The 17,703-nt window shown below is 38.7% G+C and overlaps 1 protein-coding gene across 2 annotated transcripts in view; it reads left to right on the top strand.

The window, feature by feature from the left end:
- LOC118404576 (gamma-2-syntrophin-like) overlaps positions 1 to 17,703 on the top strand; it is a 73,787-nt gene that overhangs the window by 46,455 nt on the left and 9,629 nt on the right. For both annotated transcript variants that reach the window (XM_035803753.1, XM_035803752.1), the window contains exons 10-11: positions 5,284 to 5,411; positions 7,264 to 7,393. In XM_035803753.1, the coding sequence (XP_035659646.1) occupies positions 5,284 to 5,411; positions 7,264 to 7,393 (258 nt within the window). The remainder of the gene's footprint in view (positions 1 to 5,283; positions 5,412 to 7,263; positions 7,394 to 17,703) is intronic.

The following is a 17,703-nucleotide window of genomic DNA, read 5'->3' as shown; positions in this document are numbered from 1 at the left end:
CATCTTTATTATTATATGTGTCATGGTTATTGTTCTATTACATGTACATGTAGGTAGCAGCTTTGCAACTGCAGTAGCTGAACACAGTCAGCTCGTTTGTAACAAAATATGCATGAAAATCCATGTATGGCTAGTATCTATGACACGTAATATCCCTTAACTAGGTAAAGCTATCTATCACTTTAAGGCTGCCAGAATTATTGACACCTCCCTACCATTAGGATCAGTGCAACAACTGATCACAACATGCCTGGTCATGTATCTTCTAGACGTCTAAGAAATGAATGTGTGGGCTAGTTTTTCTCAAGGAAGACAACTGCCTATCTCATATTTGCAGTGCTCAAATTACCCACTTGCAAGCACACTTGAAAATGCAACCACATTTTGCATGGCGCAACTTAATTTCAAACCCAGGGCGCAACCTGTAATTTGCAGTTGGAACATCGCTTTCCCCCCACCGTTTGTATTTCTTTATAAGATAATTTAAAAAGCGCATATTAATTTACTAAGTTATTACTACATGCAACTGAAAGAAAAGATAATGGCTAATAAGCTGATGTGAAGAATGTAATAATTTGGAAGTGACATGGGCAACCTGAAATGTTGATGGTGCAGCCTGGCTTCTGATTCAGATTGCCACCCACTAGGCAACCTTGCTGAAAAAAGGATTTCAAGCACTGTATGTGTCTTGACAGTTTGTGCAAGGATGGACCTTAGATATGAATGACTGAGATTAGGGGTGGATTTGCCATGTGAAAGGCAATGTATTCTCCCTGCTATATCTCATTAGAGATGAGACAGCTATCCTTCACAGCCATTCTTTACGTCATGCCTAGTCATTAATAACACCTCAGTTGGCTTTCAAAACATTTAGGCATCTCTAAGATACATTGGGAATAGATCTTTAAGGTTTACATTCACTTCTTTAAGGTGGAAAATGGTCCCAGTGATGTACTGTAACAGTAGGATAAAGCCCTTGTAGATCCTGGTTTTACTTCAACAGTCCATGGTAAACATGGACATTTTTTATCGTATGTGATGTGAGCATTAGTTTTAGGGATAAATGAAATGATGGTTTGTAGCGATTAGTGCCACTGACTCTGACACTGCCATTTAGAATTTGGATGAGTATCTCATTGATTTCAATTCACATTAGGAATGAATGAATGGTATTTTTGAAAAGTCCATTCAGCTTGATTGTATTTTCGAAGGGTTTTTATCTGCAATTAGGATTCAAATTTGGAAAAGTCCATTTTGAAGTGGAGTGGTGCTAGGATAGTTTATTTCTGCAAAAGGTTGATATGGAACAGTCTAGTGTTGTAGGGAGAGGTACTGAAATGTGCTCTATTTGCTTGCAAATGTTGCAATTGCGATTTTAAAGTTATTCAAAGTTCAATTTTAGCTGTTGGTTGCAATATCAGACACCAAGGACTCATCTGAAGGGTTTCATAAGCTTAGCCTTTTATTAAGACCACATAAAAGCACACCATTTACCTTGCATCATTTACATTATCAAAAGCCCCTTGGAGCTTTTACTTGAAAGAGATTAAAGGAAGGGGATTTATCTGGCTTAGCCATCACGTCGCTGTAATAGTAGCGTGTCAGTGCCCTTGCCGATTGTATTTGTTAGGGCAAAGTCAAAGTCTTCCTTTTGAATAGTTTTCTTTCTGTTTGAGGGTGAACTGTGTAATACAGATACTGATACTCCTATCACACAGCAGAAAATTGATTGGCCGATGAGTTTGACAGCTTTAAATGACGTTTTTGGCTGTGATAAACCCAGCCTTGTATGAATCAACACACAATTTGTAGAGATTGTCTGATGTTTGCAGGTCTCCTAGCTACGTCCAATGTGACTCTGTGAGTCTGACCATCGACACAGACAACTAAAGCACATTGACTATGTGACAGGGGCTTAATGGAGAGTTGATAGATTGTAAAAAGTCTGTAACTCTGTGACAGAAACTTATAAGTCTTTGTTTTGAATAGTTTTCTTTCTGTTTGAGGGTGTGTTTAAAGCAATGCTGCAATACTGATACTCCTGTCAGACAGCAGAAAGTTGATTGGCCGATGAGTTTGACAGCTTTAAATGACGTTTTTGGCAGTGATAAATGGCAGGTCTTTGCTCAATCGTCAAGCCATCTGTAGGGATTGAATGATGTTCACAAGTCTCCTAGTCTTGTCCTATGTGACTCTGTGAGTCTGACAAAGCACTGTGACTAAGTGACAGGGGCTTAACAGATGGTTGTCATTTGGTTGATATATTGTAGAAAGTCTGAAACTCAATGACAGAAACTTACAGAACTTAAGAGTCATTTCCAGAAACTAGACAGCATTAAAAGCAGCCGGACTGTCATGGCCTGGTGCACCTCACTACTAGGGGTTAGTTGAGATTCAGAACACTAAAATCAATCAGCTATTTTAGGCTGTAACAAGGAGAGCTTTTCCTTGTAACCATTCTGTAAATTTTCCATTTGGAGGGCAGTGTTACCTTATAGATTAATACCAAGGCCAGGTCAATATAAGGAGTTCCCAATAACTCATAGTCTTTTGTTTCATTATCTCCTTGAAAATGTAGGTATCATTTTTGGTATGTTTGTTTGTTTTTGTGTGTGTTAAAGTGAACTTGAGTGTAAGAGAAAATTTTGATGAACATAAGGTGAGATAAGGTCTCTAACATTGTCTTTTGTTGGTCAAAAAACTTCTCTGTGAAATGTGAAATAAGACATGTCTTGTGGCAAATGTCTCCATTCTAATTTTGTAAGAAATCTCAAGTGTGAAATGAGTTGTCTTCAAACAAATGACTTAAGCAAAGCGTGAGGTCCAAGTTCCATGTTCAATTATGTCGTGGAAAATAGGTTCAATTTTCTACCTTGTTTCCTCTTGTGCTTGTTTCTTGCTTGGCCTCGTTGGAAAATGAGGTACAAGCCTTGAGGCACAAATATATCATAATTGGAAGCTTTGACAAATGTGGCGAACTACTTAGCCTCTACCAGGCTCTGCGGATTGCTGGTCAAATGGTAGAAATTGGTCAAATAGAGGGAATCGTATGTTAGGGGAGCCGGACGGCTTAACTAGAGGAGTCAATGCACAACCATGCACAGGCTTCGTGGGTCTTTTACTGACTCCTCTGTCTGGCCCTAGCATACTATTCCCTCTTACTATTTGTCCAATTTCTACTATTTCGTATTTGTCTAGCAATCTGCGGAGCCTGGTAAAGGCTACCTTGAACTACATGCAGATGTTGAGCAATTCTAGGCATAGTCAAAATGTAAATTGTGTCTATAATTATAAAGAGCCCTGTACAGCCATGTTTCATGTCTGTCCAGTCAGGCCAGTGCCCATTCTCAACCAACTGTCTACCAAATGGCATGGTCCAAATCCCACCCAGTGTTGCGATTACCTTAGAATTATGCAACAACCTGGTGTTTTACACCAAATGGGGGTTGTACCGGCTTTACAGGTCAAATGATTTCTGGGTAAAAAGCATTAGATAGGGAATATAAACTGCACATGCACAATCATACATGTACACGTCTCATCGTCACTTATCCCTTAAAGCCTTATAGCCTGTCTAGCCCACAGAGGTGGAAGGGCAAACGTTAGTATGGTTTTCCAATATTTGCTTGAGTGCAATACTGACAGCAGTGGTTGTATTTGTTTGGGTAAAGGCAAAATAATTAGATTTGGAATATAAACTGTGAACACACATACAAAATGTATATGTACACGTCTTATTGTTACATATTCCCTAATATAAAGCCTTATAGCCTGTATAGCCTATAGAGGTTGAAGGGCAAACGATAGTATGGTTTTCCAATATTTGCTTGAGTGCAATACTGACAGCAGTGATGGCTTTGTCACAGACTGTGTAATGGTTTATTGCGCGGCAGATATCGATCTCAACGTCGCGACTTATGAAACGATTTACAACCTCTATCAACGAGACACGGCAGGTAGACGATATTTTTATCTAGCATTTTAAAAAATTTTCTTTGTTTTTGTACAGGATATTTTTAAAATACCTTCAGCATAAAGCAGGTTTTGATAAAAAATGATGAAATTTTCTGCTGTCTGTATTAAAAAAAGTGGAGGTTGAATTTTGGCCCCCTAGCATCTACCTTGTAAACTGCATATTCCAACCATGTGGTCCTGTAGTCATGTAAGGATGTAATTGAGGTTGTAATTGTTTTGATTTCTGATTTTTATATGCTAACTGAATCATGTTACAGTATGCTCTGTAATATTTAACTTAACAGTTTTTTTTTAAATTTCTTTAAAAATTAAGAACAGGTACTTTTGTCATTTAACATAATGATTGTGATACCTTTGTAGACTGAATGTTATCAATTTGAGACAGCCTAATACACTGTATATACAAAAACGTGTAAAAGGCGCTTTTACATTGTACTTTTTCCATTTGAAAATCATTTTCCTAATAAAAACTTGATCTTTTCCAGATTATTATCTTGAATCAATACATTTCTCATAGATTTACATAAAGATTTCAAGAATTCTGAAAGCTGTTCTTTAATTTCATTAGTTATTATAGCAAGTGCCAACCTGGGAAGTCAAGTATGTTACTGGGCAAGCTTCCAGTCATTAATTTTTTTTATTCGTAAGGTAATCAATAATTTGGTTATCTACTTCAAATACTACACTCTGATATTTTTGACAAATCTGAAATTAATTTCGACAAGTAGTTGTTTCCCCTAAAACAGTGAATCAAAAGTGTTATTTATTCCTTCAATTTAGAGTCAAAACTCCCCACAAGTTAAATGAATAGCCTCTGGGATTCTATGTTCAGATTTACTGTAGATTCTACAGTATGATTTAGGGATGATACACTTTTGAAGAATAGTTTGCAATGAACTAAATGGTTTTCTGAAGTTGGAATAATTTCCCCAAAGGTTTCAAGGCTGACGTTTCTATTGGAATCAATAAGCAATCTACAATACACATTGTTTCCTTGCCAAATAACTGCTGCATGTATGAAGTTATAGACGTAAGGATGAGAAAATAACAAATGATTGATTTTTGTAAATCTAAAATTTGTTTCTCAACCAAGGTTTAACTAGTACAGATTTCACAGCTTTCTCCCAATTGTTGAAACAAGAAATTTAATAGTTACTACAGTTATTTGCAGAATGAACTGGTTCAAAGTCCTTACTTTGAACAGTGGATGATTGTAAGGCAGTATTGGTTAGGAATGATGTACAATATAACTCCAATTGCCTTGTTTTGAGTTACTTCTTTATGAATTTTTTTTGTTGCTATTTTCAGACACCGCCCAGAAGTCCGACAGTACCGTTGACGGGAGGCCGTTACGAGAAACGTTGGACCAACATCCTGACCATCCCCCTGGCTATGGCGGCGCTCACCAAGTATCAAACTGGTACAGACAAGCTCAGGTCAGTGGGCAAAAATCTTCCTTCCTTCTCCCGACATTATTTCTTTTTAGAGGAGTGACTCTGGAAGCAACCAAGATCTTCCTCCCTCTAGCATGTCCAAAAATATCTTTAGTCCAACAATTGTGAATAGTCATAAAACCTTAAATTTAGAATTTAAAAATAGTTGGCAAAGATCATAGAACTTTTTCTTTCACTCTTTCCAGACATTAGAGGAGTGACTCTGGAAGTCACCAAGATCTTCCTCCCTCTAGCATTGTCTAAAAATATCTTTAGTCCAACAGTCGTGAAAAGTCATATTGATCCTTATTAAAATTAAAAATTAAAAAATAGTCGGCAAAAATCATAGAACTTTTTCTTCCACTTTCCACTGAGTGACTCTAAGCCACAGAGGTCTTCCTCCTTCTAGCATTGTCTAAAAATATCTTTAGTCCAACAGTTGTGAATAGTCATAAAACCTTAAATTTAGAATTTAAAAATAGTTGGCAAAAATCATAGAACTTTTTCTTCCACTTTCCACTGAGTGACTCTATAAGCCACAGAGGTCTTCCTCCTTCTAGCATTGTCCAAAAATATCTTTTGTCCAACAGTCATGAAAAGTCATTTAATTGAACCGTTATTAAAATTAAAAATTAAAGAATAGTCGGCAAAAATCATAGAACTTTTTCTTCCACTTTCCACTGAGTGACTCTAAGCCACAGAGGTCTTCCTCCTTCTAGCATTGTCCAAAAATATCTTTTGTCCAACAGTTAAGAAAAGTCATAGAACCTAGTAATAAATAGTTGCCAAAAATCATAAAGCCCTTTGTCCCACTTTCCATAATATCAATAAATGAAATTTAACTTTCTAGAAGGGTACCAACACATTTGACATCATCCTGAAAACAATTTGTGTGAGTACTACATACATACATGTATAGCTACATAAAGGTTCCCCCAATGGAGTTGTAAACTTGACTTTGATAGACAGATCCCTCTTGAAGTAACAAACTTTTCCAGTGAATGGTAAGGTTATTAAAGTTGCAGTCAATTCAGAAAATTGGATGCCAAAACTTGATCCATGTCAAGCCCATTAAAAGAGCCCTTGGGTATTGTGCTAAGTACACATGCCAAGATTTTTAGCATCTTTGTGCTCCGATATAGGCAGGACTTCGAGAACGTTATTAAAAGAAACTGAGCCTTTGGGAAATTTGTGAAAGTATTGGCTTCAACTTCAAGGTGCGGAAATGAATTTGTGGCCAATTGAAGGATGTTTATGTTGGAGTCAATGGCAAGGTCAATTGTGGCATGCGATTGAGTTTTCAGTTTGGTGGTATTTCAATGGAATGGCATTTCAATTCTTCGAAGACTTGGACGAGTTTTTTCTAGTATGTTTAAAAAAAATATCATTTCTCAAATTTTGTTCTTTATTTATCTTAAAAATTAGATCCTAACTGGCACTAGCAGTTCAAAGGCTTAGAGATAACTTATTTCTTTCTTCCTTCGTGTAAAATGTTACAACCACCATTAAGTTACTAGTTATGGCCACAGCATTCCAATCTAATTTGTTACATGTAGTTGTCAGACTTTACAAAAACTTTGCTGATTGAAATACAATTGACAATGTGTATTGGCACAGTTAAACTTTGTAAGATACACGTTTGTCCCCCAGCCTTCTGTTTGATCTTAAGGGCTTGGTAACTCTTTTAACATTAGAATGTCTGTGAACCTAAAGATTAAATTGGTGTGGCTTTAACAACTTAAATATACATAATGTATATTCTCTGAATGTAAATTCCACCTTTACTTTTCTTATATCTAAATGGTGAAACTTTGACATGACAGTGAATTTCATGTCTGCGATGGATACATTTCAGACCGAACTCGTTCGAGGTGTGGGGCGGAGACGGCGTGACGTCGGCCGTGCTCCACTGTAACGATGTCACGGAGGTCTCGGACTGGTGCCGGGTCATCACCACCGCCATCGCAGCTGCTAACGCAACTTTCGTAAGTTTGTTTGTTTGTTTGTTTGTTTTTATTTACTTTACTTAACAAGGGGGACATATCGCCATTATAGTTTTCAATGTGCCCTGGGGGGTAACCCCAGATATACATGTACAAACATATCAAATAAAAATAAAAGTAACATTGCAAGGGGAAACTAACATTAACGCATATACCTGTCAATACAAATCATAGCAACTTAGGAATAACCAATACATAATATCATTTTCTATATTAACATCATATGACTGAAAAACATATTAAGTAGAATGAAATGACTAGATTCTAAATTGAAAGCCGGAATAATTAAATGCCATATACATCTAGTATATGAATGAAATGACAAGGGAATGGATTTTCATACCAATGTGAAATGCAACAATATCATGATAAGTGAATAACAGTTCAAACAATATATCGTGATATTCCCTTGTTTACATTGTTTTCAAAGTACTGGTTGTTGTAGCTGCTCTTAAATGTGAGTGTAAGGAGTTCCATAAAATTGTGCCAGAAAAGGGAAGTACCGTCCCGGGATCAACCTAACGCTTACATAACCATAAATTCTAACGCACAATATTCTGAGCGCTCATTTTGATTGTATAGAGCGATTATGGAATTACAGCGGCAGGATAACGCTTACTTTGTTCACTGCCAGAAGGCTTAGGAGTCTATCAAATATGCTGCTTCCATTTCCTTTGGCATTAAGAAGAGTGTAGAACGGGAATAAAAATGTCACTGGTGTCTGTAATGGTGTCAAGCTATTATGTGTAATTTAGAGTTTCCAGTGCTACTGTCGGTAAGACTTTGCACATTAATCAGTCTTCAGCTTGAGGGATGTGAGATAAATATAGATTGGAAATATTTTACTTAAATCTTAGCCTATAAATATGATCATAACATATATATTACTCCTTGCGTAAAACATCCACTATAACTAGTATAAGTGCCAAATCTGTTGCAGAACTCTAAATGGAAAGCCAGAATAATGCCTCATACATTTTACAGGACTAAGACTTGCTTTTCATCTTTATCGCCTTCCACGACTACTAACTCTGTTTTCCTGGTATAAAGGAAAAACTTCAGTGCACGAAGTCCTAGGTGCATCCACAATTGAAGCTGTGAACCTAACTTTTGACTGTTGGTGTACTGGTGCTCCTACGTCATGATACTTGTCTGGGTTTTCACTTATAACTACATTATTCTTTTCATAGTTTAAATGTCAGAAACAATTTGAAAACCTTTGTTGTATTGCCTGTCAAGAATTCTGAAGTTATTATAAGCAATAGAATTTTACAGAATAGTTGGGTGCCATCTTTTTTCCGTGACTTTTTTTCCAAAAAATGAACTTCCAACCCTGCACTAAATCTTGATATGTAGGGCATACAACATTACTCATGCATCAAAAGTGTAAAATATCAGCATGCAATATGGGGGATGAAACAGTGTTGTAATTGACTCCCGAATTGTTCGCTTGGCCCAGAAGCTGAGCTATTATGGTACCATTTTCAACTAGTTGGGTACCAATTTTTTTCTGAGTGTGCACTTTTTACCAAAAATGAACTTCCAACCCTGCACTTGATGTGTAGGACATACAATGTACCCATGCTTTAGAAGACTAAAATATCAGCATGGGGGATGAAGCAGTGTTGTAATACTAATAGACTCCCGAATTGTTGCCTTGGCCCAGACGCTGAGCTATTACGATACCATTTTCAACAGTTGGGTACCAACTTTTTTCTGAGTGTGCACTTTTTACCAAAAATGCATTGATTTCCCAATCCTGCACTTGATATGTTGGGCATACATGTACAAAGTACCCATACATCAGAAGACTGAAATATCAGCATGGGGGATGAGACAGTGTTGTAATAGTCTCCCGAATTGTTCGCTTGGCCCAGACGATGAGCTATTACGATACCATTTTCCGCACCAAGAGACACTTTGATGCCATTAGGAGGCTCATGGGAACACTTGTGGTTGACGTCAGCCGCTTTTCACTGAGTTATCGCGTCTGTAATGTTCATCTTAATGTTTCTGGAGTGCAGTTTGAAAGATCTTTGAACACTTCATCATGCAGCAATAGTGGGAAACTGTTGAAATGTGCTAGAGTTAAAGTGCATTGTTGTACCCAGTATTCCCTTCATTTCGTAGAATGCATTTGAAAGTGGTGAAAGGGTCAAAAGGTCTCAACCTAACTTAAGACCCTAACTTAAGACCCTTACTTAAGACCCTAACATAAGACCTTAACTTAAGACCCTAACTTACGACCCTTAAACTTAGACCCAAACATAAGACTCTAACTTTAGACCCTAACTTAAGACCCAATCATAAGACCCTAACTTAAGACCCAAACATAAGACCCTAACTGAAGACCTTAACTTAAGACTCTAACTGAAAACCTTAACTTTAGACCCAAACTTAAGATCCTAAGTTAATACCCTAACTTAAGACCTTAACTTTAGACCCAAACTTAAGATCCTAAGTTAATACCCTAACTTAAGACCTTAACTTTAGGCCCTAACTTAAGACCCAAACGTAAGACCCTAACTTAAGACCCAAACATAAGACCCTAACTGAAGACCTTAACTTAAGACCCTAACTTAAGACCCTAAGTTAATACCCTAACTTAAGACCTTAACTTTAGGCCCTAACTTAAGACCCAAACGTAAGACCCTAACTTAAGACCCAAACCTAAGACCTTAACTTAAGACCCTGACTTAAAACCCTAACTTTAGACCCTATTATAACTCTTGAGACATTTCTTGGATTCTGGAATTCTCGGAATAACCCTCTTGCTGTGTTACCCACTTAAGGCAAGTTACCGTCTAAAGACCTTTCTTCCAGGAAAATCTTGATTTAGTTGCTACCATTTTATAATGTACAGCACACATCCTCTTCTCAATACCAAGTCTTCACTTAAGGTTACTCAAAGCAATGAAATCTAACATCACTTTCCAGGAAAATCTCTTTAAATCACTCTCATGCTGTGATAGCTGTTCAAACCAAGTTACCCTCCAGACCCATTTTCCGAGAAAAGAACTAAAGCAGGCAATTTAGTTGCCTTGCGAGTACTCTTCCCTAATTGTTGTGGGCATAGTCTACCTGGCACGTTAGAGAGATAGCCAACCAACAGTTTGGCAGTCTCACGCACCCAGCGTATATATCATTCAGGCCCAGGAAAAAAGATGTTGTGTTTCCTGTTTCAGCCCTGAAATAAGTGCAATGTATGGTTGGTAGGTAGGGAATATCTTTGTTTTTCTTGTAATTTTTTTTAGGCTGGCCAAAACTCTAGTGATGCGTAACATTGCAGCCTATTAGAGAAGTATTACAGTTAAACAAAGTAATCTGAAATCCATGACGACGCTTGTTTTTCAATGTCAAACTTTAATTTTGTGCATAATAAATACATTTATCATTCATCATTAGATAGGACAAGCAGTGTTTTTACTTCAATGGCAAGCAGGCCGAATAAAAACTCTAACTGGAAGCTATGTGACTCCACTGCCCACCCCAAAAAAAGTCTAGGGTCGGCAGGTTTTTCTAGGGTAGGTACATGTAGCACTAGTACTACTACTGAGTTTAACAAGTTTTGTCCTATCAGGCAAGCACATAAAAGATTTACTAGCCAAACCAACTCTTCACTTGCCTGAAATTCGAACATTTTTCCAATGGCAATTATTGTATTTTCACTTCTAGCAATGGAATTACAATGTATTTTATTATTGGCTCCATTTTTCTGTGTTGAACAATGCTTGACTGTGAAAAGTATTACTAGACAAGTATATAAAAGTCTCACTCGTGGATAAAACTTACTTGGCCAATCGGACAAGTGGTGTAAAGCTACCCCGCCGTACGTGCAATTTGTCCGTACATTTTTTTGGAGGCCACATTCGTCACGGATTTCTGAAAACGTTAAGTATGTACAGGGCAGGCGCGTCGCCCGTACTGGCACGTACGGGGGGCGAATCCGCAGCCCGATGGCACACAACGTTTTGCCTGCACGTGAAGTTCTATGGCGTGTCTGCCTGCTCCAAAATCCATTGGATTCCCTACGAGTTTGTACGGAAGCGGTACTTACATGTGTACCACTTACAGATCCAAAAAGATTGCCCATGTTTTTGGCGTGTAGATAGCACATATTTGCACGTACGGCGGGTTGTGCCCTTAGCTTAAGACAAGTACTTGTCCGATCAGCACTTTCACTTGCCCAGGACAATTACTAGACTTGTCCAACCCTAGTTAGGGAAACAAGAAACACAACATTTGTTTCCCTAGGCCTCACTGCAGTGACGTCAGAGGCATGATAGTGTAGTGAATCCCTCTCATACACACACTTGTAACTCACTAATGGAACATTGCTGGGGACACGTTGCTGTAAGCTCAGGCATTACTCAAGACTGACCTCCACACAGAGGTTGCTTATCTTGGGGCTCGGCCAAGTGAGCGTGCCTTTGAAGTGGAATGGAAGCAAGTCTTGTGCATGTACATGTGATCGTTCATCTTTCGCTGTTGATGGAAGGAAAGGTCTTAGTTAAAGGCAATTTTGATGTGCCTGTAACTGCTTTCTTGTTACCAGGAATTCTCTTGGCATTGCTTGCATTTTTGTTCCATTTAGAAGTATGCTTCTTTATGTTCTTACTTTTTTGTTGTGAGACATAGAACTGGATAGTTTGTGACTGTGAGTGAGTGAGTGAGTGAGTGAGTGAGTGAGTGAGTGAGTGAGTGAGTGAGTGAGTGAGTATCTGGTTGTTGGAATTTCCCCAAACTAAGGCTTTTTGTAGGAACTTAGTAAATAGAAATATTTTCCACCTAAGGGCTTGTAAAACTATTCTATGAATAGAAAGCTCCTTTTCCTATACTGTTAACTAAAATTAGGATGAAAGTAAATGGATTTACACCATAGCTATGAAATGCACATTTGTGTAAGTGCTCAAAACATCCCAGTCTGTAACGTTACTCTTTCAATCAATGGTAGCCGTATGTATTGATATAGAGTCAACCCAATTAAGACACAGAGTGACCTTAATGCTGTGTTGAAGCCATTTATGTCAAGGCCCAAGGTAAGTATGTCATGTGTGTACATTGTATGTCCACACCAAGTTACTGTTCTGGTTCCGAGACTCAAAATCAAGAACAAATCTGGGGAAAATACATTATGTATGTACCTTGGCACACAAGGTTTTAGGGAGTAAATACATTTCCACACCACCTACACATGCCAGTAGCCAGGACTGGTCAAGAACACAGCAGAGTGTAAGCTATCAAGGAAAGGTCAAAGGTCAATGTACTGGGAGATGGAAGCTGTGGCCAGGAGTTCGGCAAGTGGTTTACAGGGTCACCTCTGCCCTTTGGATGATATGTTCTGTAGGAACAGTTCTGTAGCAGGCTGATCAGTATGTATGGAAGGGACGGACCGGGGAGAATCGGCTTGAAGGGTGGTGGTAAGGTGAAAAGGTGACGTCATTAAATCCTGCACAGGAAAAGTAGCAAGGATATGAGAAAAGCAAATCTGAGAGAGTGAGAATCTCTGGTATTAAATATTGGCATAAGTTTATGTTTTTAGTCAAATCCTATAAGCTCTCAAAATTTGAAGTTTCAATTGTTTTCTTGTCTGTCAATTTATGAGCTTCAATGCATTTAAGGCTGGCCATATGTAGTATTGTGTGCGAGCACAAAATGAAATTGCTTATGCTTACAATATACAGCAAATATCCTTACCCAGGTCTATTCTCATTGGTTCACGGCAGTTCTATGCTCTGATTGGTTCCTGACAGAAGGAGAAGAAGTAAAAATAAAAACACCAGCAAAAAGAAATATGTTTTCTCCCATTGGGGAAAACATACCGGTAATAACAGTCTGGTCCTGTGAGGGACGTCGCAGGGCACACCGCTGACAAACTAATGGCCACTTTCCGCTCTTTCCCACAAGAAGCACATGTAACCACTATACTTAAGATTGAGGTCAAGAAATAAAAAGAACACACCCAGCAAAAACAATTTTTTCCAGTCCTGTGAGGGACGTCGCAGGGCACACCACTGACAAACTAATGGCCACTTTCCGCTCTTCCCCACAAGAAGCACGACCACTAGACTTAAGATCGAGGTCACCGCCTCCGCTGAGAGCCACATTCCTACAGCTTTATGGATGAACCAAGTCTTTAATTTCCCAACCCTAGATTGGGAGACACGTGAAGCCCCTTTGGACTTAATTAAGTCGCAATTTGTGGCGGGTTTTGGGAGGTTTCCTGTGTAGGTCCAATTTATACCTGGGTATTTGATGTGTCTGTGATGATCCGTCTATGATAGCCTGCGGGCATAAGGGGTGGTTAACCCTCTGTCTTAAGGGTGCTGTATATTTTATTTACTTTTGTGGTTATTTTATTTTGTACCAGTGCGATGGCCGAGTGGGTAGAGTGCTTGCCTTGCATTCGGTAGGTAGTGAGTTCGATCCCCGGCTGAGTCATACCAAAGACTTTAAAATGGTACATGCTGCTTTTTTCTGCATAGCACTTGGCACTAATGAGGAAGAGTATAGGAGTTAAACACACATCACTACCAGTGGACTAGCCTCCTGCTGTAGTGGCTCGCACAAATGTGTGGCCCAAGGGCTACAGAAATGGAGATGGGCGCCACCCCTAAGCATATTTTACAGATGTGAATGTGAACAGAAAAAGACACGACAGATTACATTTTCAGACCATGTGGTATTCTGATGTGTAGATGACTGCTCTTAAGTGTGCAGGTAGCGAGTTCCACAAAGCTGCACCGGAAAACAAGAGAGACTTCTTCTTGTGTTTTTGGTAGTTGAAATAGAAGTAGAAATCCTGTATAAATTCATTACTTTGAAAGTGCTCTGCCTGACTTGCAGATATTATCAGTTCATTTACATTATAATGCAGCCCAAACCTTGAAGTTATGATTTCGAAATGAACCCAACTCTCACTAGCCCCACCCAAAACACTACTGAAAGGTCCCTTATATTTATAGCTACACCTACACACCCAAAACACTAACTGAAAGGTCACTTGAATATCTATAGCTACATCTACACACCCAAAACACTACTGAAAGGTCCCTTATATTCATAGCTACACCTGCACAACCAAAACACTACTGAAAGGTCCCTCATATTTATAACTACACCTACACACCCAGTACATTACTGAAAGGTCCCTTAAAGCATATCTTTACCTATACACCCAAAACACTACTGAAAGGTCCCTTATATTTATAGCTACACCTACACACCCAACAAACTACTAAAACACTACTGAAAAATCCCTTGGCTTAACACCTGCATACCCAAAACACTACTGAAAGGTCCTTTATATTTATTGCTACACCTACACACCCAAAAAACTACTAAAACACTACTGAAAATCCCTTAGCTTAACACTTGCATACCCAAAACACTACTGAAAGGTCCCTTATATTTATTGCTACACCTACATTTGTGTACACCTACATGTATATCAGCCCCTGAAGACCAGACTTGAGTGAAAGCTTGGATGTTAGGGGAAGAAAATTGGTTCTCTTCTTAGTGAGGGTAACACTTAATCACTGTCCTCCCAACCTGCCACTTAAGATTTGTGTGAAGAGCTCTTCTAATGTTTCATGTCCCATATCCATGGCTTTGATATTCCTTTTGAAGTATCATAGGAGACTGGACCATGTTTGATGTGGGGGTGGTTTGATGTGGGTTTTGGTGAAATACGTAACAGTATACATGGTTACAGGTTAGGCTATGTTGATTTGATAATATCGATGACATCCGAGCACGCATCAATTTTCGTCCTTCCCCATCAAAAGATTAAGTTTTTGGCTATGCTGTATATAGTTAATTGTACAAAGGAGTTGTAAAGTTAGAAGAAATAGGAAGTTAATTGCTAGGGCACACCACTAATCGAAGGGGAGAAAAATTGTCAGAAAAGAAATAAAATCAAACATCTGAAAATGAAAAAAAAAGGAGAATTGATAAAAAAAACTTCCGTGGTGGGGGACGAACTTTCGTCCTGAGTTTTGATTCGCTAAAGTTGGAACAAGTCAAACCTTTATCATAAACTTTTAAGGTGGTATCTCACTGCTCTTGGGGCACTGGCGCAGCATTCTGTTGCACTGTTCTTATTTTCGCCAATTTTTTTTATAATTTACATATTGCGTAATACGTAAAAGTATGACAGACAACAAGATACACAAAACGTAAGAAAATTTGTTCTTTATCATTAAGATTCGTTGAGTCATCTCCAAACCCCGCAGTGACACACCGATGCCCCAAGTACAGTGAGATACCACCTCTAGGGGGTTACTGTAAGGTAGAACACATTTGATTGGTGTGATTTCTGAAGGACTGAGGTCATTGCCCCTACCATGTGTTGAGAGAGTCAGACTGTAGGGTGGGATAAACACCCCGGTGACAATGTCAGAGATCTGAGGTACCCAGGTTCTCTCTGTTTGTCTGGAACAGTTTCACACTGGGCCAAATATGTCATTCAAACTGTTAACACCTCGGTATGGTGCCAAAAACAACCACAAATCTTCAACCACTGGCTCAACATGAAATAAAAATGTAGAAAAGTGATAAGGCTAAATTCATTTTCTATGGTACTTATTAGGCCATGTTGATTTGATTATATGGATGACATCCTCCGGGAACTCCAGAACTGATGCGAGCGAGCGAATAAAAAAAAAGTTTGGCCAAAAAAAAAAAGTTGCCTTCAGTATGAAATCAAAGTGGCCAGGAAGGTTGAACTTAGGACTAAAAACACATAGTATGGTATACCATGATCTTCTGGACCTGAATTTTCTGTACTGGTACCTCCCCCAACCAACAATAGATTTTTTTTCTTTCCGTCCTTTCACATCTTATTCTTTGACTTTAGATTCATTTTGGCATTCTATATATGGTATTAGTTATCTGTTTTCTGATACTTTTTTTTCAATCTTCGGAATATTTGTGCTAATTTTACAGCTGCTTTGCACAATTTATTGTGTGGTCGAAAACTTTTTTTTTTTTGGAAATGGCCGAAAATTGGTGCGAGCGCGGATGTCATCCATATAATCAAATCAACGTGGCCTTATTGCAGGGCTCGAAATCCTTTTTTTTGTTCTCAATCCTTTTTCTGTGTTCTCTGTTTGTCTGGAACAGTTTCACACTGGGCCAAATATGTCAGTCAAACTGTTAACACCTCAGTATGGTGCCAAAAACAACCACAAATCGTCAACCACAGTCAACATCGTCAACATTGAGATAAAAACACATTGACAGACTGTTATATAACAATGTTTTGTTACATGTTTTACTAGTGTGATAATTCTTACCTTTCCCCAAAGGTTCATTTGTGTTTGAGCGCGCGTGTGCGTGCATGTGTGTGCCGTGCGCACTCGCATGCATATACATTATGTATGTGTGTCGAAAGCCTCTCTTCACCTTCTGCCATTGATTCCAGTGAAAATAAGTGAATTTACAATTACAGTATATCATGTTGTAGTCTACATTGCATATTACATTTCTATCTTGCCAAGGATCTCCTGATATACTGTGAATGCAGAAACTTTTGCGGCGGATTTATGTTCGCGGTTTTCGCGGTGGCCGCTTCACCACAAACTTATAACCATTGTGCAAACATTTTTCCATGGCAGTAAGAGACTACAGTACATGGTGCTGCCGCGAAATTAAAACCACAGCGAAAAGTCATTTTTCCCGCTACCGCGAAATTAAATCCCTGCAAACTTAAATGCATTTACAGTGTCAGGCAAAACTACTTTTCTGTCTCCAAAACAAATTATGACACCTGTCTATCTATAGCTAGCTTGTTGCCTTGAGTCATTCCTTCAACCCCGTCACCCTTTGATAACACACGCTTCCCCTTACATGTACAGATCCTGATAAATATGGGACTTAACACACCCAGGCATTGATACATCAGGCAACAGCCTCCAGAACACACGTCCTAGTCACCAAATGTGGAAAATTGGCCCCCGTGGGTAGTAGGGCCTAGGAAATAGTTGTGTTTCCTGTTTCACTACCTACCCTTGAAAAACCTGCCGACCCTAGACTTTTTTGGGGGTGGGCAGTGGAGCTTCCAGTTTTTCCAGAATTTTTATTCAGCCTGCTTCCTATTGAAGTAAAAACACTCCTTGTCCTATCTAATGAAGGATAAATGTATCTATTATGCACAAACTTAAAGTTTGACATTGAAAGGCAAGTGTCCTTACCCATTTCAGTTTACTTTGTTCAACTGTATTATGTAGCACTTGAGGTTTGGCCTGCAAAAAAAAAATTACAAGGAAGAAAACATAATCCCTACCTATACT

This window comes from Branchiostoma floridae, chromosome 17 (genome assembly GCF_000003815.2).
Source record: "Branchiostoma floridae strain S238N-H82 chromosome 17, Bfl_VNyyK, whole genome shotgun sequence".
Taxonomy (NCBI): Eukaryota; Metazoa; Chordata; class Leptocardii; order Amphioxiformes; family Branchiostomatidae; genus Branchiostoma; species Branchiostoma floridae.
Note: the sequence above shows the minus strand (reverse complement) of the source record. Positions and strands in the feature narration are given on the sequence as shown.